Here is a 27,015-nt window from a genome sequence, read left to right on the forward strand (position 1 = left end):
TAAACAAAGAAGCTTCTGTGGTCAATTAAATGAAGTCAAACGCGCCTGCTTAGTGCAGGACTTCTCTTAGCCTTTAACGTGCTTATGTGCCTCATGAATCACTGAGAGGGAGAGGAAATGTGCAAATTTTCAAAGTGTACTTGACCCAGTGCCACTGTCCCCCCAGAGCACTCTGTGGGCCTGGCATTCCGAGGAAATCTGTAGAAAACGTATTACAGTCATTATTATTGTTATAGATTGCAGGCTTCTAATAAAACACATTAAAAATATATATAATGTAGACTTCACAGGGGTCTATAATGATAATTCCACAGCAGCCATGTGGCCCGCTGGGGGTCAGCCAGCTCTAGGGATGCAGGCATGTCTCAGCCCTGCCGGGGCCCCGGGGCTCAGACTGAGCCCTGACCCTTCCTCCATGGGCTTGGCTGGCCGGGGATGCTGTGGAGGGGGTGCCCCCATACACCTCTCTGTGGAGCTGGGATGTTGAACTCACCTGAGTTCTATATCAGAATAAAAAGACATCCAGGCTGACTACCTGGAAATCATTACAGAGGGTGTGGCCCGGGAATCTGCTTCTTCATCTACCCCTGGCGATTTGGCTGCACACTGCAGTGGGAAATCTGCTACTGTCTTCTAGCCAGCCATGTCACTCTTCCGAGGTGGCTCCAAGCATTCAGATCCAACTCACCACCTCTCCTGTCCTGCTCCCAGTGACCTGGGGTGGAGAGGGGTGGGGCAGCTCAAATGTCCCCTATAGGCTACTAATGTTGTGACCTCCCACAGGCCATGGCCATGGGCATGATGACCGAGTACTACCACTTCATCTTCACCACTCTGGTAATGTTCCTCTGGGCCTTGGCTCAGGTGGGGTGGGGTGGGGACTCCCACTGAGCAAGGCTGGCCTGGCCAGGCCTGGGCCAGCCAAGAGGAATCTCTGGCTGGATTTGCTTCCTAAGGCTATAGGTGTGGCACCAGGTAAGGGCACAAAGAGGTCCTTGTGACTCACACAATTTTGAGAAGCAAACATGTTGTAAGAGCTTGAACACTGGAGCCACTATGAACACAGGCTCTTCTGCTTCCTGACCGTGTGATCTTGGGTAAGTCATTTAATCTCCCTGCCTCAGTTCCTTCCTCTGTAAAGTGGGATGATAAGAGTTTCTGCCTCCTGGGATTGTCGTGAGGGCTAAATGAGTTAATAAAGTAAAACATGGAGAACAATGCTTGGGATATACTGAGAGCCAAATCAGTGTTAATATGCTCCTAGCCCACGCCTCCTCATTCATGTTTGGGCCTCATGTGACAAGGGGAATTGCCACTTCGGATTCCTGCACACCCAGGCTGAAGTCTGCCCACTCGCTGTCAGCCAGGCTAGCCCACCTGCAAGCTCCGGATGAGTCCTGTCCAAACTGTAAGTACATTTAGGGCCATTTGAACCCATTAGGATAATTAGTCATGGCCTGAGATCATCAGAATAAAAAGATCCCTGTGCCAAAGGGGAACCACCATCCAGTGGCCCTGCCTTCAAACCAGATGTTATGGACCTTACTGGGGCCTGGAGTGAACTATCCCACCCCCCGGGTCTGGGGTCAGTGACAGCACCACTCACATCGTCTTGCTGAAAGAAGCCTCCTGCAAAGTTTGTGCTGATCCTGCTGCTGCAGCCTCAGTCCTCTAACAGTATTCATTTGTTCATCTAACTTCAGGTTACTATTCCTTACTTGGTGCGGGACCTGTGCTAAGCTGACTATCACAAGATGACTAGGACCAAGGTCATCCATCCCATCTGGTCTTCATCTCTAATACAGCAGGCTTGTGCCACCGCAGGCCTGGACAGACGGCCCTGGGGTACCGTGGAAGGAAACCCTGATTACTATGGGGCTGATGGTAGGCAGGAAGTTGGAGGTAAACTTTATAGGAAGTAAATGCTTGAATGGGACCTTGAAGGATCAGTAGGAGTTCGCCAAGAAGAGAAAGAGGAATAATGTTTCACACAGAGGGAACAGCAGAAGCAAAGGCCAAGAGGCAGGTTAGCTCTTCAGTGGTGCACTGGAGCAGGCTTGCCTTGGCCTGCTAAAGCTGATTATCTTAGTCTCTTCCCAATTCTGCATTCGGTGATGTCACATCAGTGACTTGAAGTTGGCCATGTATTTATACCACAAAAGCTTGCAAATGTTAAAAATAAGCCCCCTCTCCCCCCAGAGCTGGTTATTAAGCATTTGCCTGCATGCCCTGCTTGTGACCCTCCCCCTACGCCCTCCCACTGCCCCGTGCCCATGGAAGAGCTCAGGGGCCGCCTTGCACAGACTCCTCATCCAGGGCCCAAACTTGGGGACCTTCCAGGAGCCACATCGGCTAAGGGCTAGGCACCTCCTTCCTTGATCCCTTCGGGAGTTCTGCACACCCAAACTGTCTTCTCTCAGCCCTGCTTAATCCTGGAAAGTCACTGAAGGCTGTGTAGTGAGGCTGCCGGATCCCAGGGTTCCACCAGGCCCCTGTTCAGAGCTCAGAGTAGGATAGAGGGGCAAGGCTGGAAATTGTAGAGTGAGGAAAATTCCAGAAGCCCAAGGCCTCCTCCCCATGGCATGGCAGCACCCCACGCCATCCTGGGCTCCCAGGGTCCAAAGGCCAACTGCAGGCCCTGGGAGGTTCCACCCAGCTCTGCATCTTCAGTAGCTCAGCACATTTTTCTCGGACTTCTGTCCTGCTAGCTCACTGACCTGAGCCTCCCCACTCCGGGTTGCTATGACAAAGCCCTGGAGTCCTTGATAGGAGGAGACAGGGAGGAACAAGGGGACACTACAGGAGCTGGCAGACCTCTGGTACTCTGTGGTGAGCTTGGCAGCCTTTCTACCCGCAGACCATGGCCATCCACTTTCCAGCACAGTGGGAAGAGAGCAGACCTCGGAGGCAGACAGGTCGGGGTGAGAGCCCCTGCTCTGCCCCCTCCTAGCTATGCACCTGTATAACTTACTTAAGCTCTCTTGGCCTCAGTTTCCCTGCTTGTAAAATGGGAATAAGTATGTTTTGATGATTATGGGCCTCAGATGCCTCACTGACCTCTCTTGCCTGTATGGAGCAGATGTACTCAAGTCACCTCAAGTCATTAGGGAACTCCAGCATGATCCACCGGGCCACAGGGCTAAGTCCTGGGCGGTGGTTCTAAATCCAGGGTGACCCCAGACATCTCAAGAATTGTGGTTCTAACCTTCTGCACTAATGAGATTCAGCCGTGTCTGAAAGGCCCCCTTTGCTGCCACTGCTGCCTCTCCTCCTCGTGGTCTCTGCTCTCCATCATTGCCCTTCCCTGGAGACTCCATGCATCACAGCTGCCCTGGGCTCACTGTGCTCCACCCACCTGCCTGTTCTCCCTGCCGCTTCTCACCTCCCCTTCCTCTGAGTATTACCCCCTTTCCCCAGGTTAAGTAGGTGATTGGCCAAGTGCTGGTCAGCGTTTCCCAACAAGAGGCTTTGGGGCCAGACAAGTCACTTTTCCAAATGTCCTGCCCACCATCAGATGGTTAGTATCCCGGGCCCCAACTCACTAATTTCCATCCTTGGTGATGACTAAATAGATACCACCATACATTTCCAAATGCCCCTGGAGAGTGTGCTGGTCACCAGCCCGACAGTAGAATCTGCTGTTGGAGCAGATTGACTGCTCCTTGGCCAGTCAACTGAGTTCTGGCAGGGGAGAGAAGGAGAAGGGTGCCCAGGACACGGGATGTGGCCATAGGGCAGATGGGCTCGGTTTGGGGCTAAGGAGGCTCCTTTAGAAGTGGATGTGGTCCTGGCAGGAACAAATTCCAACCCATGGAACTCCCCTCCTTGAGCACTCCCTTACATGAGGGACTGTGATTAAACAAGCCCCAGCTCCAAAAAGTCCTTTAAAAGCATCGCCACCTGGCTCAAACCCTCCTACCAATGCCAGAGAGAGCAGCGTCTCAGGGAGCTGAGGGGCAGGAGCAGCAGCATCTGAAGCATGGGGTTCTTGGCCCTGCAGCCCGGCCTGATCTTCCAAAGCAGCAGACTCCAAGGAAGGCACCACCCCACTGAGCTCAGTGCCCTCCATATTAATGCCACCTCTCACCTGGGTTCAATGTCGGGGATCTCAGGAGGCAGGGGGCCGGATCCTCACACCCCAGGGCCCTCCTCCAGCCCTAAGCAGAATCCACTTCTCTCACTGTTTTCATCACTTCTTTCATTCCCTTAATTCAATCATTCATTCATTTAGTCCTTTATCCAGCAGCCATATACCAATTCTCTCTGAAGCCCTAGGCGCTGAGCTAGGCACCTAGCTCAGAGATGGATCTGGCATAAAGCTCACCAGCTGGTATGATTCCTTCACACATGGCAAGGTCAAGGCCTATCTCCAGTGGGTAAAGGAGCCTCCTTAGCCCCAAGCCAAGCCCGTCTGCCCTGTGGCCATGTCCCATCTGCACTGTGTGGCCACAGTGGGTGCCTGCTTAGTTAACCCTTGAATGAATGAACAAATGAATATAGTACAAGGTACAAAGTAATCAGTAAAATTATCCACATCATCATCAAGATTCTTCCACTTTCATGGGCAAGTTGCTTGTTCTCTCTGTGCCTCAATAAAGTGGTATTAATAATAGTGTCACCTCAAAGGATTGTCATTATGAATATTAAATGTGTTTGCATTGGTAAGGTACTTAGAGCAGTGCTTGGCATTTAGTGAGTACAATGTAAGTATTAACTAAATTAATCAAATAACTCTTGTTTATGTTTTCTGTGTGCTCGGTGTACCCCAGCTCATTCCAAATTCAGAACAACCCTCCCCTGGGAAGGTGTGGCACTCCCAGTATTGCAGAAAAGTGAAACTGAGGCTCTGAGAAGCCACCCAGCATGAAAGAAGCAGAGCAAAGATTTTTACCAGCTAGGAGCTGTCCAGCTCCAAAGAACCCTCTGCTGAAACCTGTCACACTGAGAACCCTGCAGAAAGCGTTCCCTGGCCTTATCTGGCCAGCTGGAATTCCCCACAGCTGTGATGGTCCAGCCTGGTAATTGACACTAATAGGGGAAACAGAGCCTCTGCAGATCCCAGCAGCGCCTGCACTTCACAGGTTCCAAAGCCCTCTCTCTGCACTCATTGATTTTCCTCTTCACCCCTTCAAGGCCAGTGGAGCAAAGTTTTTGCTCCCTAATGACTGATGGGGAAACCAGAGATCAGGGAGGTTGAGTGGCTTGCCCAAAGTCTCACAGCAAATCAGTGGTAAAGACCTTGAGCTCCTGACTCCCAGCCTTGCCCATAGCTCTTCCTCCATGTGCCTCCCTAAGAGCCAGGGAGAGTGGAACCTTCCACTGCAATACTAACAGTATTGCAGTCAGGTATGTGTGTGTATATGTGTGTGCATGTGTGTGTGGTGGTGGGGGGCTGTGATCTATAGGGTATTTCCTATATGCCACCTGCTACAGTTCTTGGCATCAGCTCTGCTCCCCTGGGTCCTCCCCCCCAACACATATCCTGCCTCCAGCTCCAGGATCCTCTTTCCAACATCATTGGCTTAGAACTTTAGTCTCCTGACTTCCTTTTTTCTTGCCCCTTTGTGCCCAGTGGTCAGTCGTGGCTTCATTTGGGAGAGCAGTGACGTTTATCTCTTTCCCTTTAGGAAACGCACATCACTGGTTCTTCCCTAAAAAAAACCTCCAAACTTGCTTCTCCCACGCAGAACACATTTTAGTTACCCCGGCTGACATTATCTGTTCCAGCCAGCTTTGAGCCATTCCCAGATAACCCCGTGTTAATCAGCCCCAGCTGAGCCCCTGGTACATGTCATGTGTAGGTAAAAGCCTGGAGGTGAAAAAAGAATTATAATAAATTAATAAATAAGCAATCACAATTAATGCCACTTCCCGGCAATAACAGTTATATCATGGGAAAGATATTTTCATCTGTCATTCCTTAAGGTGATGTTTTCCTAGCTTTGGCTTCTATCCAGACAGACCCATGGGGTGCTAATGAATTAGTTTATTATGTTATGCTGAATGTTTCAAAAAGGTCCCTGGTCGATACTGAATTCAGTGTGTCAACATTTGGCATCGAGAACTGCAACTTTTTGCCAAGCATCCAGGTTGTGCACAGTTCACTGTGTACAGCACTTGGGGTCCCGGCCAGGGGCAGACTGGACAAAGAATTGGAGTTGGACAAAGGGGCCTCTTCACCAGCTCTTCTGTTCACATTGCTCTCATGTCACAGGGTTGGGGACCCTCAGCACCCTGAGCCCTGTAACCCAAGCTCCGGGATGGCGAGAAGGGAGGTTAAGCACTGACAGTGTCACCCAGCATGCCAGAATTTAGCCTACGCCTGGTGACAGCCACTGCTGAAAGTTCAACACACCAAACGGCTTGTCTGAAGACTGGAAGAGCTGGTGTCACCATCATCCTGTCCTCCACCAAAGCCAGCGTCCCTACCCTTTATACTGTCAGGTCAACCTCTGGTCCAGAGGAAGGGTAAACTAAGTCACGGAGTCCCCTGGCATGTGAGTGTTTTGACCCCTTTCGAGTTTTAGGTGTTCCATCAACATTTATTTGGGGATGAGCTTGGGCACTGTGCAGGAGAAGAGTGAAGGGGTGACTCTGGGGCAGAGTCCAGCCTCTCCTTCATGGTTCAACCATTTAGCTCTGGCCCCAAACTTGCACACAACACTCTACGAACAAAATTAGCACCTCAGACCTACCTCCTTTCAAGGCAGTTTCGGAATGACTTCTTGTTCCTGCAGCAGTTCCGTTAGGGGCCCATCCTCCACCCCAAGCAACTTACCAAACCGCTCCTGACTTCCAGCCCCATAGAGCGGAGAATGTGAAGCACTAGTCTCTCCATCCCAGGCTCTCCATAGCAATACTTAGGGCCTGCAGGGAGCTAGTCAGCTGGCTGATCTCTCATTCCAGTCTGGGTGATGGAAGTATTTGACTCAGGGAGACAGGCACAGACACAGACAAAAGTTGTCTGTGTTGATCCCTAGTGGGGTAAAATCCCAGAAGTTCCAGAATCAGAGCAGAAGTGTTGCTATTGACCCACTCTATTATGCTTATGTACAGGAGTCTGGGAAGACTTCCTGGAAGAGGCAATGCTTGAACTGAATCATAGAGAGTAGCCCATCAGAGAGGGGTTGAGGAGGTGGGTCTCCGCCAGTGGGCAGAACGTGCACAAGGGTGCAGAGCACAGGGAAGAGACACTGCATTATAGCAGGGAGCAGCAAAGAATGGGATAAAGGACTAACAGTGTTACCATAAGCACAGCTCTTCCCAATAGAAGGGCCCACCTGACCTGGCCTTAAAAGGAGAAACATGACTCTCAGTGTGAAGGTGATTTTTTGCAAGTGCACTTTGCAAAGAACTGGAGGAACTTTCCCAAAACCAATTCAAAGTGGGCATGTGGGTTAGGGTTTTTATAGGTACAGGGAAGGGTGTAGGGGTCAAAAACTAAGTAAAATCCACATCGATCAGCGATGACGCTGGATCGTTGTGAGGAGGGAAGGAACAGTTTCTCAATCTGATGTTGTCTCAACCACGTCTTGTTGTTCCAGCATCGGTGATTAGATTTAGATATTGACATGCAAGCTCTTATATGCAAGGTCTTCATGACTCTTTTCTTAGCTGAGTCTCAGGAACGTCAAACATTTGTCCTTTGAGGAAGTCCCTGATACGTTGGGCCCCAGGGTGTTTCTTGATGCTATTCTGTTCTCTTTTTCCTGTAAGTAGAGCTAAGGACCTGTTCATGTCCTGAGAGTGAAGTACAGAGAGTAGGTGGCTAAGCTCAGCTAGGGTAAGCATATTTCCAGCCATCAGTAGTTTGGTATTCCTGGAGCAAACAATGTGAGAACATGGGGAGGAAAGTGAGTCTGGAGAGGTGAGCACCTTTGTAAACTATACCAGGGAACTTGGAATTTATTCTGAGAAGGCAATACGTTGCTGTGGAAAGATTGTAGAAAAGTTGGCTTTCCCTTCAGCAAGATCTCTTTGGCTTTCGTGTGGTTCATGACTACGTGTGCAGTGGGCATAAGCTGGGGGCTGGGGCAGAGGCTGTGGGCAGAAGGAGCCCACATCACCATGGGGGCAGGGTGTGTCAGGGAGGGCTCTGGGGTCACACTGCCTGGGCTTGCCTCCATTGCACCCCGACTAGAGGAAAAGACCCTAACACTCTGTGACTCCATTTCAGCCTCTGTAAAATGGGGTGACTATCACCTCCTCTTTAAAAGTGTGCAATGGGAATTAAATGAGTTGATACATGTAGGGCACTTAGAGTAGAGCCTGCCCTTCTAAGATTTCTAGGTGCTCAATAAATATTGGCTCATTACCATAGTTTCTACATTGCCAAGAAGGTGAAGGCAGGAAAAACCCAATCCCTGCCTGCCTTCCTCCCACGCCAGTAATCCAGTAAGAACCCTGGGGCCTATAACCAGTAGCAGTCTCATCCTATTGCAATAAGTCAGGATATAAATATTTGCCAGACAGTAACCTAGAGTTTACTGTGCACCAGACATGTTCCGTGTCCATCGATGAGCCCATTCCTCCTTCATTACAAACGTATGTGGCAGGTGCTCTCGTCTTCCCCATTTTGCAAATGGTGACTGAGGCAAGGGGGGCAGGGGAGCCTTGAACCCAGACGGTCTGGCCCCCTGGTCTGTGCTACCTCAGTACTGTGCACTGCTTCTGTGGGCCACCTCTCAGCAGGGAGCTGTGACAAGAGGAGCCTCCTTCCGGGTGTCAGTCCTCTTGGCCTCCTCGCTGTCCCTCTCTCATCCTTAAAGGTGTTCTGGTCTAAGCCCAGACCCCCGTGTCATGCTTCCTAGTAGGAGCACTGGTCCAGGTTAGTGGCTGCTCAGGACACAGGCTCTCTGCATCAATATCCAGCTGGATGTGCTCCATGCTTTCAAATCACACTCTGAGACAGTTCTGATGAACATCTTGTATTGACAACCCGTGGGGATGTGGAGTCCAGGGGTTTTGAATAAGACAGACTGTGGTGTGCTGTAAATGTTTCACAACCACATCTCTAAGGGGAAAAAACAATCCTCATTTGTATTATTTGCCAATTTCCACGGTGTAAATGCTCCCACCATGGCCGATACAAGCTACCAACATCATGTTGCTGAATGTGGAGTTGGGAAGAGATACTAACAATTGACTCTGGCAGGCCGGCTCTAGCCATCCCCAAAACACCATTGAAAAACACATGAAGATACATATCCCATCTCTCCCTTCTACGAGCTGGATGACCTTGGGCAAGTCACACTGTTTCTTTCCCTGTAAAATGAGAATAATAAGTACCTACCTCACAGGGGATGGCAAAGAATACTCCATGCAGGGCTGAGCACCCCCCACACCCCCGCTGAGGCTGGGGCTATAAGGACACCTACTGGGCAACCCATCTGCTAAATACCCTGCTCTCATCCACCCCTTCCCCGTCCCAAATCCTGGCCTAGAATCAGGGCCATTTTTGTTTGGCTCAAGTTGGAACTAAACTTTCTTGCCATGCTCAAGTCTGTCCCGACCCTCTGCCCTACAGTCTTCAAAGAGAAAGCCAACACAGGGCATTCCAGAAGGAGACTCCTTTTGGGGTGCAGGAAAATAAGAGCATTTCAGACCCCAGAAAAAGTCAGCACAGCATGAAAGGTCCTCTCTTCGGGCTTCAGGTTTCACTACCAGCATCTTTCCATGAGCCACCATTGATTGAACCAAAGCTGGGATTCTGCCTTGGGGGTGGATCTTGCTCAGGATGGTTGCAAACACCAGGAGGGCTCTCAGCCATCCTCTCTCCCAGAACAGGGTGGAGCTGGAGGGAGGGGCCAGGAGAGGGGAGGCCAGGGGCAGAGCAGGAGGCAGGAGGCAGACTACGAACGATGTGGAGGAGGAGGAGCTCAGTTTCCCCAGCAATGGGATGAGATCAGTCCAGACTATCAAAGTCCATTTTTCAAAAAGTCAAAAACATGCAAATAGAGAAGGAACATGATGGATTGGGCTTGTTAATGAGAAAACCAGCAGGATGGTAAAGCTGGTTCAGAGAGCATTTGGTGAATTGGATATTTATCTGTATTTCAGGAAAAGATATAGAGCAGATTGCTGTGTGAGATGCAAAATGGATTGATACCTTATAGGGCAAATAAAACCATAACTTTTGGGATTATCTTTTCCACTAGACAAAAAATCCACAAAGATGACCAGTAGCTGATGGTGAAGTTAAATCCAGGTACATCCTCCCATAGGACTAGATAATCCTAGGGTGGGTCTAACAAACAACATTTCAACATGACGTTGAAAGGACATACTGCTCTCCCTTTGCCTTATTTCCAAGTCTTGGGTAAATTTTCTTAATTAGACAAAGTTCTAGTTAGCTCTTCTTAATAGTATTCATTGCCTCCTCCACTGCCATCTGTTCTCACCTTAGGACGTGGCTGCTTTCTGTCCCTCTGCCCCCCTCCCCAATGCTCCTCTTTGCTTCCTTCCCTCAAATGGAGCTAGGGAAGGGCTGGAGCTGGACTGCCCCATGTGTGAAGGCCCCATTCTCCCAGACTTAGGCCAGGGCCTGCCCACTGCACCAGGCTGGATGCTCCCTGCCCACAGACGCCTTGTCAGCTGCTCCTGGGAGCAGGGAGTGAGGAACCTGGCTCAGAATGTGAGAAGAGAAAAGGGCACTAGTACTCCTTGAGTCTGAGGCAGAAAAGATCATTTTAAAATACGCTCTCTTCAATCACCGCCCTTTAGTCTCCCTATGGGTATTGTGGGGATGCCCAGAGCCAGAGCCCTCTGTCTTCCCAAAGTGGCCTCCCCCATGAGAAGAAACAGGCGTTATCAAGCACCTTTGGTGTGCTAGATGGGATGCTTTGAGTGAACCCTTCCACTGAGTCCTATGAAAGAGGTATGATCCCCATTTCGTAGATGAAGAAGCATCTGGAGAAGCAGAGAGGCCGAGTGACCCACCCAAGGCCCAGCAGTCAGTACACAGGGTCAGTAGTCAACATGCCCGAGTCCAAGTTGGATTCCAAGTCTGGTCCTCCAAGCCACCCCATCACCTGCCGGGATCAGAAGCGCGGTGCAACCTCAGGCTCTGGAGCTGACCTGATTCAGGAGTGGGTGGGGGGGTGGGAGCCAGAATTCACAGTAGTGGTGCAACCTTTATTTACACAAAACTCTCTTTATCAAGGATCTTTATGCGTTAGACCTGGAGCCCTACCACTACTCAGGGTGAACCTGACGGGGTTCTGCATGCTCAACGTGGACAACCCCCATGTCTCGACCATCGTGGAGAAATGGTCCATGGAGCAGCTGCAGGCAGTGCCCCGCACAGAATCGGGCCTGTGGATGGGTTGATGATGGTATGGCGGCTGGGGGAGCAAGGACCAGGGACCAGGGACTCCCACCTTCCTTTGTTCCTTCCTTCCATTCTTCCTTCCTTCCTTCCTTCCTTCCTTCCTTCCTTCCTTCCATCCCTTCTTCCTTCCTTCCTTCCCTCCTTCCTCTCTTCTTTCTTTCTTCCCTCCCACTTCCCGTCTTAAGACCTGCCATGTGTCAGCCAGACCTTAGGCTAAGGTCTGGGGACACAGAGATGAATCACAGTCCCCCCATTTGGTGGGGATATAGGCAGCAAGCAGATGACTGCAGAGTGGTGGAGATAAGGACAGGTGGTACCTGAGCACAGAGGATTCTAGGCTGTGCTAGGTAGAGTTGCCCAGAAGGAGATACCAGCTCAGCTGGAGTTGCAGTGCCTGCACAGCTGCAGTCGGCCCCAGCCCTGACCTCTCATCAGCAGCATGGACAGGGTCACCGCCAGGGTCTCAGGACCTTTGCCCACATCAGAACCCCATGTGCCTGTGGGAGGGGGAGGGAGACAGGGTAAGGTGGGGCAAGACTCAAGGGGCTCAGAAGCTGCTCTCAGGCGGGACCTGGGACCTCCCGGCAGACCGACGCAGCCTTACTGTATGGCGCCATCCACATTGTGTCCGTGTGCTACAAGCGGGCACCCCAGATGACCGTGAACTCCCTGCAGTGCCACCGGCACAAGGCCTGGCACTTTGGCGGCTGCTTCATGAACTTCATCAAGGAGGTGAGTGCCGCTGCAGGTCCCCACTAGCGCCGTCACCTGGGGTCGGGGCCGGGGGTGCTGTTGGCACTGCAGAGCAGCAGAGGGGGTGAGGGCCCAGGTCTGGGAGCCAGGCAGATCCCACTTCCAATCTCTCTGCTCTCAGGCAAGTTGTTTCACCTGAGCCTCGGTTTCCCTGGGGGGAAATGGGCATGCACAGACCGGTCTTACAGGGTGATTAGGATGTTCAGTCCTCTGCACATGGAAGTGCTCAGTAGGTGATCAGCATCGCCACAGGGAGGACGCATGGGCTGCAAAGTGCCACAGCCACTTCCTGGCTGTGGGGTCTTGGGCAAGCTGGAGAACCCAGTTGAGTCTCAGTGCCCTCATCTGTAAAACGGGAGTACCAAGCACGGCCCCTTCCGGGGATGCCATGAGGATGAGAGGAGGCATTATGCCAAAAGCCCTAAGCTCGGCGCTTGGGAGGAAGAGGCTTAGGAAATAATAATCAGCTCTACAGACTCATCCTCATGCCATGGGCCTGCTGGCCAACTTCCCAGCGAGGGTCCCTGCTGGGACCTGACTTTCCTGGAGCCATGGCAGGAGATGGAAAAGTCCCATCCAATGAAGCTGAGTTAAGAGCAACCAGAGGGCAGAAAACCTGTCCTGCTGCAGAGAAGATGACCATGGAAACACAGAGAATCCACTTTTCATTTTGAAGGACTCTCCATCCACCATTGTCCTCATAAACTCTAGATGGCAGGGTTCATTGTCCACTCTCTGGAGTCTGGGCTGGCCTCCTAGCTCCACACTTTGCTGTGTGATTTTGTGAGATGATTAACTGTTTGATCCTCAGTTTTCTCAACTGTAAAATGGGAGAGTACCAATGCTTGCCTCAAAGGATTGTTGGGAAGGGAGTGTGAAAATCTATATAAGTCCCCACTCTCATAAGACCCAGCTTAAGGAAAGAGACACATGTTAATAAAGTCACTGTGCTAATAAATGGAATCCCATATGAAAAGGGGGCAAATATCCAAGGAACTTATCTCTTCCCCAAGGCCCTGAGGCCCCCATACTGTTTCAGGCTGAGGCCAGTGATAACTCCTCCCACTTGTTAGAAAGATGCTTAAGGCTTATTGACCAGAGGTGGGCTCTAAAGTTCCTTGCTTCTGAAATGTTCTCTACCTCTACCAACCCCTGTGGCTTAGACTGGTTCCCGTCCATCCCTTGGCACTCAGCATCTGTTTCTTCACTTGCAAATGAGCCTTCAGGCACTGTGAGGAAGCAGTCAAGCACCCGGCATCGGTTTCCGCATCCCTAGAAGGAGCTCAAGCAGCAGAGGTGTGGACATAAGGGACCACCACGGTCCCTTCACATCCATCCATCAAAACCACAGATTGAGTCTGATCATCTGACAGCCTGAGCAGGGTCAAGCTGGCCTGGATGGACGCTGGTGGGTTCTCAGGGAGCTCTGAAGCTTGGCTCCCAGCCACTGCTGCTCCTCCTTCTGCAGGCCTATTGCTGAGCTTCCCTGGCTTCCCTGAGACTCATGGTGACCCAGGCCACAGTCTCCTGCCCCTTCCCACCTCTGACTCAGCAGGGAGATTGGGCAGCCTCAGGAATCAGACAAAAGTAGCTTTGGAACTTAGCCACTTTCTAGCCACATGACCTTAGAAAGCTACTGAACTTTCTATGCATTGGGATCATCCTTTATATAGTGGGATAGAAGCTTCTCTCTCAGAGTTGGTGTGGGATTAAGTGGATTGATTGTGTGTGCCACTCAGAGACCAGCACCCAGCACCTAGTGTGTGCTGAGCAGCTTGGTAGCTGTTACTAATTCCATCATCACATCTGCTGTCCTTGTTGCTTGTTGGGTGGTGGGTTTCCTGCCCAGGAGAACCCCCAGCCATGTAGGAGGCTTCAGGGCCACCCACCGAGTTCTCTCACCCCCCTGGAAGGTTTGAGGCTCATTTCCTGTTTCAGAGAAAGGGAGCCCCATTCTTAGAGCCTCTCCTGACTGACCAGCCTGGGGCAGAGTCCCTGGCTGGCCACCTTCCTGGCCCCAGGCTCAGTGAATGACCTTCCCACCCCATGTTCCTCTACAGAGCCCTTTCAGAAACAGCTTCGTCTTGGCTCCATTTTATAGCTGTGGAGACCAAGGCTGGAGGGCCTGCTCTTGGCCCAGACCAAAGGCGCACCCCTCTACCTGTTCAGAGCCCAGGCACCCTGCCTCAGACCATCTCCAAATTGCTGTCTCCCCATCTGACTGCGTGACAGTAAATCATTTTAAAGACTTGGCATTTCCAAGAGGAGTTGCAAAATACCAGGCTGGAGTTCAGAGCGTGTGAAACATCTTTCATTTAGCAAGTCCTGTGCAGCAGCTGGAGGGGGTGGGCAGGCCGGGAAATGTCACGGGGAGGAGCTGCCAGCAGCTGCCCACCCTGCCCCTGCCCACCTGCCCCCAGACAGGCCATGCACCTGCTGGCATTTAATTCCTCTGTTGCTGACAAGGAAAAAAAGCACCTGCTGTGATTTCCCCCGGGGGGGTCCAGGAGATAGCCTGAGGAAGTTGGGGCCCACAGAGGAGGGGAGAAGGCTGCCTGAGGGAAGTTGAGCCTCCCTGTGAAGTCATAAAACCGTGGTTTTCACCTTCTCTGATGCCCCTTTAAAATCTCAGTCCCCAGCCCCCCCAGACGCCAGCTCCCCAGAATCCATGTATGCTCTCCCCACTCTGCCTTAGGCATCAAACCCCAAGCCCCTCAGCTCTGCTACTGCACCTATGACCGGTAGCCGTGAGTCCCTGTTTGAACCTTAGTGTCCACATCTGTAAAATGGGGGCAGTGATCGTGCCCACCTGGCAGGATATCAGTGAGGACTGAGTGAGCTCCTGCAGGGAAGGAGATCAGAGCTCTGTGAGGAGGGGGGTGCAGTGGATGCTGGGGCCTCAGGCTTAGGTTCATACTAAGCACAAGCCCCCACCCCATCCAGCCACTCCTCCATCCCCAACTAGAGCTCATGCCGTGTCCATCCAAGAGGGCAGCACACTGGGTGTCTGGGCCAGAAGCAATACCCCGCTGTAGAGGTACAGCTTCATTTCTGCTCACGGGCCCTACCATACAGGATTATCTTGGGTTCCTAAGCCACAGGCGGGGCCAGAGTACTCATGGGGGTAATAAGTATAAAGGGTCTAAAACTTGAGTCAAGGGCCAGTCCTATTCCAACGAGACACAACAGATGAAAGCAAAAAAGGAGAAACAATAGGATATACATCACATAGTCATGACTGCATATGCCAGGCACTGTGCTGAGCACTTTATGTACCTTTTATTAATCCCTGAGAAGTAGTAATTTCCCTTTAGTGAAGTCCAGAATGGTTAGGCCACTTGTCATTGTTTTCTAGCCTTCTGCACCCCGAGAGGGTTCCTGCCTGGGTTGTACACCCATCTGCCCATCTACCCTTTTGTCTGGAAGACCTTGCAGCACTTAGAGCTGCCCATGTTCTTGCAGATTCCCAAGGGTTTTAGTTTGAGACCCAGAGATGAGCCTCTGGGGACCTGAGATTGTGTGCATGGGTGCTGGGGTTTGTTCAGGGAGAGGCTCTGGAGCTTTTTTCAGAATCTGCCACGGATCAAGAACCCAGTATTAGGGACCAAATGTGGCCAAGCAAGAACTCCAACCCAACTTTCCATTGCAGACCTTCCGCTGCCTGCAGGCTTCTTCTTGGGCACCCTCCTCCCCAGCCTTCCCTCCAACCCAAGGGTCCAGCCACCGGGTGAGCTCCCAAGGACTCCAGGATATGTGGGATTTGTTCACCCCCTAGACACAGAAAGCCTATAACTTGGGTTGCTGTCTTAACTGTGTAGGAAGGGAACAGGGAAATGGGTCCAGTCTAAGGGGGCCCTGGGACCCCGAGTCCTAGTTTAACTCTACAGCTCATTCACCCAAGTTTGGGTGACACATGGCTCTTCTCGTCTGCAAAGTGGGAAGCCCAATCCCTACCTGGCCCACCTCCCAGGCTGCCATGGAGGTTACCTGAGGTGAGGAGTGGGACAGTCCCCTGTAGAGTTAAAAGCTCTGGGCCCACAAGAAAGATATTATCCAGAACAGGAATTGGCCAACTTTTTTCCACAAGGGGCCAAAAATCTTTCAGGCTCCATGAGCCTCCGCAGTCTTTGTTGTGACTACTCAGCTCTGTCATTACACAAAGCGGCCGCAGACAGCACACAAACACACTTGCATGGCTGTGCTCTAATGAACTTCATTTTCAGAAACAGATGGTGAGATTTGGTGCATGGGTGGTAGTTTGCCAACCCTTGATCTCAAAGACGTTGCTTTTCTCAGTTAGGTTCTTGTACCTTCTCTGAACCTCTGCCTGCCTCTCTCTGAGTTAACAATGTTAATGATAATAAAAAATAACAAAAACTACCATTGATTCAGGCTTTATGTTGCATCGGGCACTGTTCTAATTATTTTACATGACCTGTATCATTTTACCCTCACTGCATTTTGGTACAATCTATCCATTTTATAGATGAGGAAACTGAGGCAGAGAGGTGAAATGAAATGCCTAAGGTCACACAGCTAATAGTGGTTGAACCCGGCATTCTGACCCCAGAGCTCTTAAGCACGATGTGCTTAGAGCCTGAGCTGGAGGTGGTGGGGTGGCTTTCTCTGACTCTCCTGCCTCTCTGGTGACTACTTTTAAGTGTCAAGATTTACAGGCAGGCTGGCCTGGCCTCTAGCTTCTCTGCCTCTTGGCAGGTCTCATCCACACAGGCTCTGCCTGCCTGCCTCCTTGCCCCTCTCCAGGGCTCTGACGTGGCCTCCCCCTTCCCATGACTTCAAGGCGGGGGCTCATTTGGGCATATCCGAGAGCGATGTTGTACACGCAAAGGTGCAAATGTAAAGCTGACTAAAGAGCATAATACAATTTATGGAAATCACTGGCTTGCACCACAGCCCGAGCAATGATGGAGGTGATTATTAATTAATCATGGTCTTGGGGGAACAGTATCAGTGCAAGGAGTAATTAAAATGAGGCATTGTACATTTGTACCGAATGATGATTTATGAGCCCGAGGAATTGCCGCTCTGCCCTCTCCCCTCCAACAGGCTCAATGGAAAGGATTAACTGGATGGATTGTTTTCAACAAAACCAGTGGCTTACGGACAGATTTCAATCTGGACATTGTCAGCCTGAAGGAGGATGGCCTGGAGAATGTGCGTGGGGGCAGGAGAAGGTGGCTGGGCAGAGGAAGAGATGGGCTCCCCAAATCTCCTACGATAGACCCCAGACATGATCTGGTGTGGCCTGTGCCTCGGCAGAGCCTTGGGCCATCAGAGAACAGGAAAGCCTAAGCAGGCAGGAGGGCTGTGGAACCTCATGGCTTGGCTCTAGCAGATGACCAAACTATCACCCTATGTGCCAGGGCCACTGGGAAAGCTTAGCCTGAAAAAAAGTACTAAAAGGCTCAGGGGGCAGGCACACCCAGTCTTCACAGAAATGCAGGGTGGTCATGTACATTGGGAAACACATGTCCTCAGGTCAGAGGAAGTATCTAATGATAAGAGAGGACCTGCCTAGAGAGTAGTGAGCTTCCTGTCACTGACAGTATTTAAGCAAAGATAGGGTGATTGCTTGTCCAGGAAGCTCGAGGTGGTTCTCACACTGAGCTCACCCACTCCACGCTTCTAAGGCCTCTGTCATTCCTGGAAGTTTGGTTAGGATAGAGCAGGCCCTGCCTGGACTGGAGCCCCCTGTTTGGCTAGTGTAGAAATGTCTATAATGAGGCCAATTCTGGTCCCTGGGAACCCTCAGCATGGTCTCTCAAAGCCAGGCTGCTGGGCCAGCTTTACTGTCCGCCCTGGCTTCTCAGCATGCTCTTGAACCTTGGGGACAAGGACAGACCCACACTGTTCTTCCCAGGACAGTCTGGTCCCAGATCTCAGACCCTGAGATATAAGGTATAGAATTCAGGGAGCAGGAAAGGAGGGGGACCCCCTCTGGGCTTTCCAGAGTCTCTGGTTAGCCTCCCTCCTCCCCTGCATTGCTTTGTCCCAGGCTTCTGACCCAGATTATTTTAGCTGCTCTACCCTTGAGCCCTCCAACCGCCCCAACGTGCTCACATATGAAGCCCGCCAAATCACAGCTCTACCTGGCTCAGAAACTTCCCATGGCTCCCCTGTGCTGAGCTGTTATGTGTCAGCCCCTCACTGTAGCCTTTAAGGCTCTCCAAGAATGACTCAGATTGTCTCCCTTATTCTCTGCTGCTCCCTGAAACCTACCCCACAGTCCAGGCACGCTCCCTCCCTCCTGCCTTTACTGGCTCAATATCTCTGGTTGCAGAATGTGGTCTCTGTCTGGATTGCTTGGTTCATTTCCTCAGACACAGACCTCACTCCTTGCACCCTGCAGCCATGGGTGCTCCACTGGCTCTTGAGTCTCCCACCTCCCACCTGGGGACCTCTGTGCAAGGGAGGAACTAGTGGGGAGACTTACATTCATCTGCAACTATCTTCAGGCCACATAGAGTATCAGTACTCTGTGATACTCATAGAGTATCAGAGTAAGGACAAGGGCTATGCCCTTTACTCATAAGAGCATTGAGACCAGCCAGTCCAACCCTGTACAAACTCTGCGAGTTCTCATCAAGCAATCTTCCAGCTGCTATTTAAACTCTTCCTGTGATGGAAACTTCACTTCCTCCTCTGGCAGTACTACTGAAATCCAGTATTCACTTATGTAGGTGTCTCATCTTTGCCCTATGGCTACCCATCTTGAAGGAAGGCCCAATGTTTTAGGGGATGACAACTAGATAGTATATGTGCAACCACTCCCCACTCATATGCCAGTGGCAGGCATCAACAGTTGATAACAGAGCACTCTTTCCATCTGCAGCAACAGAATCCTCCCACCAGCCCTTAAGGCAATTGTTACAAATAGGTCATTGCTCATCCTCAAGAAAATCTCTCTCTGCCATTCCTGGGAAAATGTTGGCCTGGAGAGGCATCCACCAAAGGCACCTGTTCACAGCCATCCAGATGTGACCAGAGAGCCTCTGAAAGCTGGCCTTGCAACTGGAGCCTCTTCAGTCATAACTATTCTTTTATCCCATAGCACTTGGTATGAGACCATACAGTTGGCACACAATAGATATTTGCTGGGGTGAGGTATTTGTGAGCCCCTCCTGCTCCAGGCACTCTACTAGGCACACACCCTCATTCTCAATGGGCTTGGCTCTGAGCTTGGCCCACTTGAGAGAAGAGCCTCTTTGATTCTGTCTTCTTGTCTCCTCTCTTCTTGCTCTGGCTGATCTGCTGAGCCCCCTAAACACAGGCACCCTGCCTCCCAGACCATGAATTCTGTTTGCTAAACTGGGTCATCACTGATCCAGCCAGCTCAAGCTGGTGGCTTGGGGAGGATTAAGGCAGAATTACTCAAGTATAATTACATGTCTGTCTGCTATCTGCTTTGCACAGCTCTTTTAATGGGATGTTTGCATTTGGCCTCTGTTTAATTGATTAAGTTACCTGAGTCTCCCTTTCCCACCAACTGGGCCAAGGACAGAATGGGCATGCTGAGACCTTTTTTGAGAAAGAAGAGCTGAGATGGGTGCAGATATGGACAGAATTGAACAAAAAAATGTATTTTTTTTATTTGTGTGCAGATCTTTGTGTGAATATATGCTTTTTTTTGTACAACAGATAACTCGATATGCAAGAATGATTATATAATTATATATAAAATAATTATTTAAAAATCTTTAAGAGGTCCAAAGTTTTAGGCCAATTTGTAAACTTGGCCCTTCCTTGCCTGCCTCTAGCCTCATATCCTCAAGGACACTAGCAGGGAGAAAGATCGTGCCACTTTGGCCAGGGTATCTTCCAACTTTAGAAAGAAAACCTCAATACAAACTGCCTCCAAGGCTCCAGTGAAGACCATCCACTCCTTGTCCTACCACCCCCAAAACAGCTACAAAGATCCCTGTCCTGCCCCATCCTCCTTCTTGCGCCATGACACATCCCAACATCCATTTCCTCATTCCGCAGATGTTCCCAGCCCTGCCTGGGCTTCGGAGGGGTTCTTACCCCAGGGGCTGGCACTAGGGCTGAGACTCAGCGAATAAGCAGATGGGTGTCCATGGTCTCCCTCAGGAGAGGGAAACCCTCCAGGTTCAGTGTGACTCCTTCCCAACCCAAGGCAAGACCTGGCCCTTATGCAAAACTCCCGATTCCTTCAATACCCTGCTAGGCATCTGTTCAGCTCCAGCCTGGCAGCCCCAGGTTGTTTTCCCCAAGTGCTCCCTGAGGCTCCTTTTGCATTTGCCATCATCCTCTGCATTTTCTCTTCCAGTAGTGGATGATGAGTTTGTCAGCAAAGGGACGAGGTAGACCGCAGGAGACCAGGCACTGTGGGGGCCTCCCAGTGAAGGAACAGGCAGCAGGTTGTTGTCAAGATGGCTTGCTCAGAGAGGGTTAGCCGTGACGATGGGACAATGATGATGCTCAGTGAGCTCATGGCATTGCTGATGTGGAGATAGGATGGGAAGCCTGAGGACTCAGCTCTGTTTTCTGTCTGCCTGTCCATCCAGGTTGGGGTGTGGAGTCCTACCGAGGGGCTCAACATCATGGAGGATGCCAAGGGCCAAGGCCCTAACGTCACCGACTCACTGACAAACAGGTCACTCATCGTCACCACAGTGCTGGTAAGAGTCTGCAGCCCTCGCAGGAGGGACTGTCTGACTCAGGGTAGGCTGACTGGGCTGGAGAGACCATCCATCTTCCCACCTACATGTCACAGATGGGGTACCTCTTAGGAGACTGCTGGGAGGCTGGAAGAGGGGGTGATGGAGCTGTAGGGAGGTGCGACCCTTGGGGTGGCTCAGGAAGCTCTCAGCGGTCAGAACACAGAGACTCTGCTCATGGCCACAGGCCAAGGACTCTGAGAGGTGACAGTGGGGTGGCCTCTTCCCAAAGGCAGGGCAGGTCGGCCCTCTGGCCCACCTGAGGCCTGCTTGGCCAGCCCTTATGCAAAGGCCTTGTGATTGCATCTCACCCCCCTCCACTCCCCAAACCTCTTGTCTGAGCAGGAACCATGATAGGGGCTTGAAGTAAGGATGGCTCAGCAGCCAGTTGCAAAGGGGCTTGGATCTTCCTCTTCCACCTCAGTTCCTGTGGGTCACCCCTGCTGTGGCACGAGTTGCAGCTATCTCCCAGAGCCCAGGGGCTGCTGGGGAGCCCACACATGTGCCATATCTCAACGTCCTGTCCCAGAGTTCTCAACCATGGCCTCTCTACCTTGAAAGTATCACATCTGCATGTGATCTCCATTCCCAGGACTGTAGGGCACCTTCTTCTCTTGATCCAGTTAAAGCCAAGAGGTGGCCCTGGGGGGCTCCCAGGCTCTCTGTATCTGGAGCTGCTGGCCTCCTTTAGCTGACCAGCTGCACCCACCCCACATGCCCTAGCTCCTTCTAGAAGTCCTTGGGGTATCCAAAGCCTCAAGCAGACTCCCAGAGGTGCAGCCTACCCTTGGGGTCCCAAGCCGGTTGGGTTCTTTGACCCTTTGAAGACAACCCTGGCTCTAGCCATCTCCTCCTCATAATAAAGCAGATGTGCTTGTAAGGACCATGTGCTAAGGTTGTTCCCATGCAAAAAAATGAAAGGTGGGTGTGGGGGAAACTCAGCCAGTTTGGAGTGCTCGGGTAAAGGGAGGCTGCCACGGGCTGGGCCAGGACCGGGAGATAGCCGAGCTCCCCCCCACCATCCCCCACACTCAGATGAGGTCTGCCTCCCCGGGGCGTGGGACAGTCCTGTGTCCTCCCTTCTAGGGTAGTGTACTGTGTATGTGCCAGTGGTTGGGTGATGGAGGGCCTGGAACAGGGAAGGATGCCAGAGGGAAAACCCCACCCTTCCAGAAGCCCAGGAGCAGCAGCCATGGGGGTACTGCTGGCTTCTAGGGAGGGACTTTAGAAGTGGGCCGCATTGCCAGGCCCCAGGATTATGATTATTCAGGGAAGCCACGTGGAAGGCTGTGGAGATCCAAAGGACCCAGGGCAGCTGTGATGGGTGGGCTGCTGAGACACCTGCCCCGCTTTGGGGTGACAGCCCTTGGGTATCTCCCCAACACCCACATATCCTGCCTGCTTTATTGATTGCATTTTTGTTAACTAAAAATTCTAAGAATCAGGTTGTTGAAACCAATAAGGCAAAAGATCTCATCAGAAACAGGAAAGAAACTGCAATGTAAAAACCTAAAAGATAAACAAATAAAAAGAGCAAAGGAGTTTAGAGTGAAGTCTGATGAGTCTAAAAAGAGAATAAAGGTAGACTTAAGAGAGAACAAAGTAAAATGGTTAAAAAGAAACTAATAAAGAGAAAATGAAAATGCAGAATAAGATGAAAAAGACATTGAAAGAAAGACGACAAATTAAATAATTAACAGTTCCGACTAGACAAGATGAAAAAAGAAAAGTAAAACCAAAATGTCAAAAAGTGAAAGGATAAAAGTGTAACCAAGTTAATATATAAAAAGGGTAAAAATAAAATAATAAAAAAGTGATAAAAGATTAAAAGCAGAGCTGCATAAAATGTGAGATATAAATAGAACTACTTTTCAAAAGGCAAGATTTTTTTTTTAAAAAAGGTAAAAGTAGTACGATTTAAGAGATTAGGATGAGAGATGATTAAATGAGCTAAGGTGGTTCAGCCACAAAACAGTGCTTTAAAAAGTAAGAGGCAAGCTAATGATAACAGATAGAAAGGATGCAAAATACAAGCACCTTGAAAGACTGAGGTTAAATTGTACTTAGATGGCAGCAGCCTGCTTTCGGTGGGGGAAGACCCTTCTGCAGAGGCACAAGGGGTGTGTCTATACCACACAACAGTGGGATCCAGCAGACACCCACAGCTCTTAATCTGCAGCTCTTACAAGCTTCTTGCAAAGGTCCCCCTACCTGCTGCTCTCAGTCACCCCCCAGAGGTCCCATCTCCAGCGTCCAGCTGGCTCTCAGGTCCCCGAGGGGACAGGGAAGTAGAAGAGCCTTCTTGGCCCCTAACTTGGGCAAAAAGCAAGGCGCCCAGGTCAATGTGAGCCCAGCAGCTGCCCTCTCGGTAACATGGGGAGTGGCCAGGGAGCAGGACAGGACCATGCCACAATCAGGAGCGCGGACCGGACCGTGGAGTTTGAGTCCTGGCTTCTCTGTGAACAAACTGACTTGGGGGAAATGTGTCACTGCTCTGTGCCTCAGTTTCCCCATCTGAAAAAAAATAGTGGTGTGATAATAGTACCTTCTTCACAGGGTTGAGAAGATGAATGTGATATAAGTGATAGCTGCTAATATTATTATTATTATTTATTTTTATTATTATTATTGAATAGAAATCCAATCATAGTAAGCTCAGGTTTAATACTATGCACAGACTGGGAGTTCTAGAAGAAACCTCTGCTTCCATCCACAGGCAGAACTCTGAACATCACCAGAGACTGACCCCTGGCCCTGGGCACAGAAGCAGTCTCTAGCACAGGATGTTGTGTAAACTTGAATTTGCACTTGAAAGCCTTTCAAGCAGGGTGGTGTTCCCTGGCTCATCCCCCCACCCCCACTTCCTATTGTCCTTATGGCTGCTTCTTATTAGTTTTATTTCCTGGCCTGGCCCTGAAGTGTTGAGGGTTTGCCATCCGTGAGCCCCTTTCCAACTCCCAGCTCAAAGCCCCCTACTGATTCATAGACTCCACATCCTGCTCACTACGCCACCCCCTCACTGGCTGCAGTCCCACTGACACCACGTTGCCCTGGCCTGTGACCCGTAATGATCAGCTCATGGCTGCAGACCCACCTGAAGCAGAGGCCCCCCTCCCCGTGGGTGGACCACCAATCATCTCAGCCCCTGCACACATGCCTGAGTTCCTTCCTCCCCGCTGCCCAGACATCACGGAAGGTTGGGAAAGCTCAGCCCTGTGGGGCAGTGAGAGAAGCTCAGTCTTTCCTGAAGGCAGGGGGATGAAGGGGTTGACCTCTGGATCAAAGGCGTGTCACATCCACTGCTTTTATGCTGGTCTCCCAGAAAGTCTCTGTGTCCAGCGGAATGTGTCTTTGGAGTCTCAGGGACCGGAGATACCTGCTTCCATACAGGGTGTAGGGCTACTGAAAACCTATAGTTGGTCCAGATGCTCCAGGGAGAAAGGCTCAGCTGCAGCCTACATGCCTGGGATGCTCTCAGCTGGGACTCTTTGGGACAGCTGCACCACTGTGGGGAATGACCCAGCCTGGCCCAGCCCCCAGCTGCTCTGGCTGAAAAAACCCAGCCTCTTGCTCAGCAGCCTGAATGCAGGGCCACCCTCTGCTGCAAGCAAGCGCCTCTGCCTGCCTGGAAGTGTGTTGTCAGGGCAGCAGCACTTTGAGTGACAGGCAGGACTAAGACCCCAGTACAGGAACATCAAACTGATTTGTCCCCAGAGAACAGGGCATGGGTCCAAGAGCCCTGGCCAGAGGGGTTTCTTCTTTTTCTTTTCCCTGGAATCTGGATGTAGCACTGTGTGGGTTCCTCCTAAACCTACTTCTTATTCTCCCCTATCCTGAAGTCCTAGGTTAGGTGCTCAGGGTCTCTTAACCTAGACAGACAGGTGGACAGAGCCCGGACACCACCCTCTCTGGCCCCCACAAATCTGCAGTGGCTTTCTGTCTTCCTGAAATGCAAGTAGCAGCAGCAGCAGCAGCAGGAGTCTGGAAGCCTGCCCTCCTCCACCTCCCCCTGCCCCATCCCAGCCTCTGTGCAGGCTCCACTCTTCAGTGAGCTCATGAAAAATTCATCCCCCCAAACCTTGGTTCACACACCAAGCAAACACTCCCTCCTGGGGGCCCTGCTTCTGAAGGCTCAGGGTTCTGAAGTGCTCAGGGCTACTAATGTGAGCAGGCATGTCAGTGCGCAAGGGGTATGTGGTCCGCACCCCGGAAATGCATTGATAGGCATGTATGCACTCTGTGCACATCGTGTCCCCCAAAGTCTCACCCACCAGGCAGACCAGCACCTCAGCACTCAACGGCAGAGAGGGGAACAAAGCAAGGAAAGCCAGGACCTGAGCTGGGACAGCCATGCTGGTGCTCTACCCGGTTCTAACTGGGAGAAGCCAAGGCCTTGGGTCACATCCTTGGCCTCTGTGTCTGAGTTTGGGTAGGAAAGCAGGGGGTCTGAGCTCATGAGTGTGTGTGCAGGTAGCAATTTGTACATGTGCAAATGGGGCCTGGTATTGCACAGATGAGGAGGCCTCGGGAAAGCAGCTATTAGGTGGTAAGTCCTAGATCCTTCCCCACTGAGAGATAAATCACCAGGACCCCCTTTTCCAAGTTCACCACCCCTATGTGTGAAAAGCTTAACGCCAGGCCTGGCATTCAACATGTCAGTGATCATGGGGCGACCAGAGCAAGAGCCCCGGCAATGCAACATCGGAAAAGGTTATTTTCCTAGACCCCTGTTTTCCATGACTTGTTGAAGAGAAACATTACCCCTGCTCCTCTGGCTATTCTCCCAGAGCAGTAGGAGAGCGTGAAGTTATGAAATTGAGGGTACCTTCACTGAGCAATCAATTAGCAGCTGAGAGAGCTTGTGAATCAGCTGTCTCTACATTTCCAGTAATAAATTGTGAAATAGTCCATGATTAAGTAGTTGGCGGAGTTCAGAATTACCCCCTAGGAAATGTTGCAGGTCTGGAGACACATTACTAAGGCGAGTTCCATTTTAATGCTCTGGGCTTTGGCTGTTAAATATGTATGCCATCCGCAGAGCACTTCCCGAAATTAATGGCATTTTACAGCTGCTCCAAAGGCAGCATATTTATATGGAGATGTATAGATTCTGGGGCTGTGGTGGCATCACAAATGAAGTGCTAATTTTAGATGACAGGGCCGGGGAGGGACATGGAGAGAAGGTCAGGAAGTGAATTATCTCGGGGACCTTTCTGGAAATGGTTTTCTGCTGCCCTCTGTGGTTTTTAAACTTTGATGACATTGGACATGGTCTCGAGGCTGGAAAGGTCTTGGCAGTTAACAAGCCGACCCACATACAGGAAGAAGAAGAGGAAGAAGATGATGATGATGTTAATAATAATTAAATAATGACAGCTGACATTTATGGAGTGCTTACTCTTTGCCAGAGCCTGTTCTAAGTGCTTTTCGTTAATTGACTCATTTAATTCTCATTATGACCCTGGAAGATAGGTTCTATTATTATCCCCATTTACAGAAGGAAGTAGATTTTTGTTCAGAGGAATCTATATAGAGTTGATGGTTCTCCCAGGAGAGAGGATGCCTTCTCTCCAAGTCCCTCCTTGAGCTCAAGTCAGGGCCGCCAGGTGCAGCCGTGTAGCTCTGTTCACTACACTAGAGCATCTGACCAGAGAGTTGGGACTGAAATCCCAGCCCATCCCTGCTCACCAATCCCTGTGCCCAGGGTGTGGGGCAGCATCTGCCCAGGGACAGGAGAACCTTTTTTAATTTGTGCAAAGCCACTGTATAGACTAGCCAAAGTCCCCTTTCCTTCAGGTAGTCTTGGCATCTTTTCCAGGCCCCTCCTGAGCATCTCTCAGCCCCTTGGTCTGTGACAGGGGGTGAGAGGCCCTGAGTTTTAGCATGGAGTCTAGCCAAATATTCCAGTTTTGTGTTAAATTAGGCTGAGAAGTGATTCTCAGAATCCCTGGAGAGTTGGGAACCCCTCAGGAATTCAGACACTTTCCAGCTCTTTCTTTGAAACATCCCTAAGGATGGTTACAAAATCCAGATTACCTCTGTCATGGGGTGGGATGGGAGTTTGAAAGGTAGCATTGTTGAGGAATTGGCAAATTGATCCAGCCCGCTGCTGTGGGAGCCTGACAAGGGCGTCTTCTCTGGGCCTCCCACTCCTCACCCACCCCAGGGGCCCAACGTGCCAAGTCAGCAGCCCTGCCAGTTGAGAGAAGGATGAAGCACCCCCATAATTATGTG

At 51.0% G+C, this 27,015-nt stretch overlaps 1 protein-coding gene across 1 annotated transcript in view; it reads left to right on the forward strand.

Annotated features, from left to right (window-relative positions):
- The window catches only part of LOC143645543 (glutamate receptor ionotropic, kainate 3-like), a 53,039-nt gene that overhangs the window by 20,194 nt on the left and 5,830 nt on the right, over window positions 1–27,015 (forward strand). Inside the window, 7 exon segments of the mRNA XM_077114840.1 lie at window positions 784–837; window positions 11,162–11,201; window positions 11,204–11,314; window positions 11,317–11,333; window positions 11,918–12,061; window positions 17,150–17,257; window positions 20,629–20,742. Of these exon segments, the coding sequence (XP_076970955.1) occupies window positions 784–837; window positions 11,162–11,201; window positions 11,204–11,314; window positions 11,317–11,333; window positions 11,918–12,061; window positions 17,150–17,257; window positions 20,629–20,742 (588 nt within the window).

Source organism: Tamandua tetradactyla, chromosome 9, assembly GCF_023851605.1.
Source record: "Tamandua tetradactyla isolate mTamTet1 chromosome 9, mTamTet1.pri, whole genome shotgun sequence".
Lineage (NCBI taxonomy): Eukaryota > Metazoa > Chordata > Mammalia > Pilosa > Myrmecophagidae > Tamandua > Tamandua tetradactyla.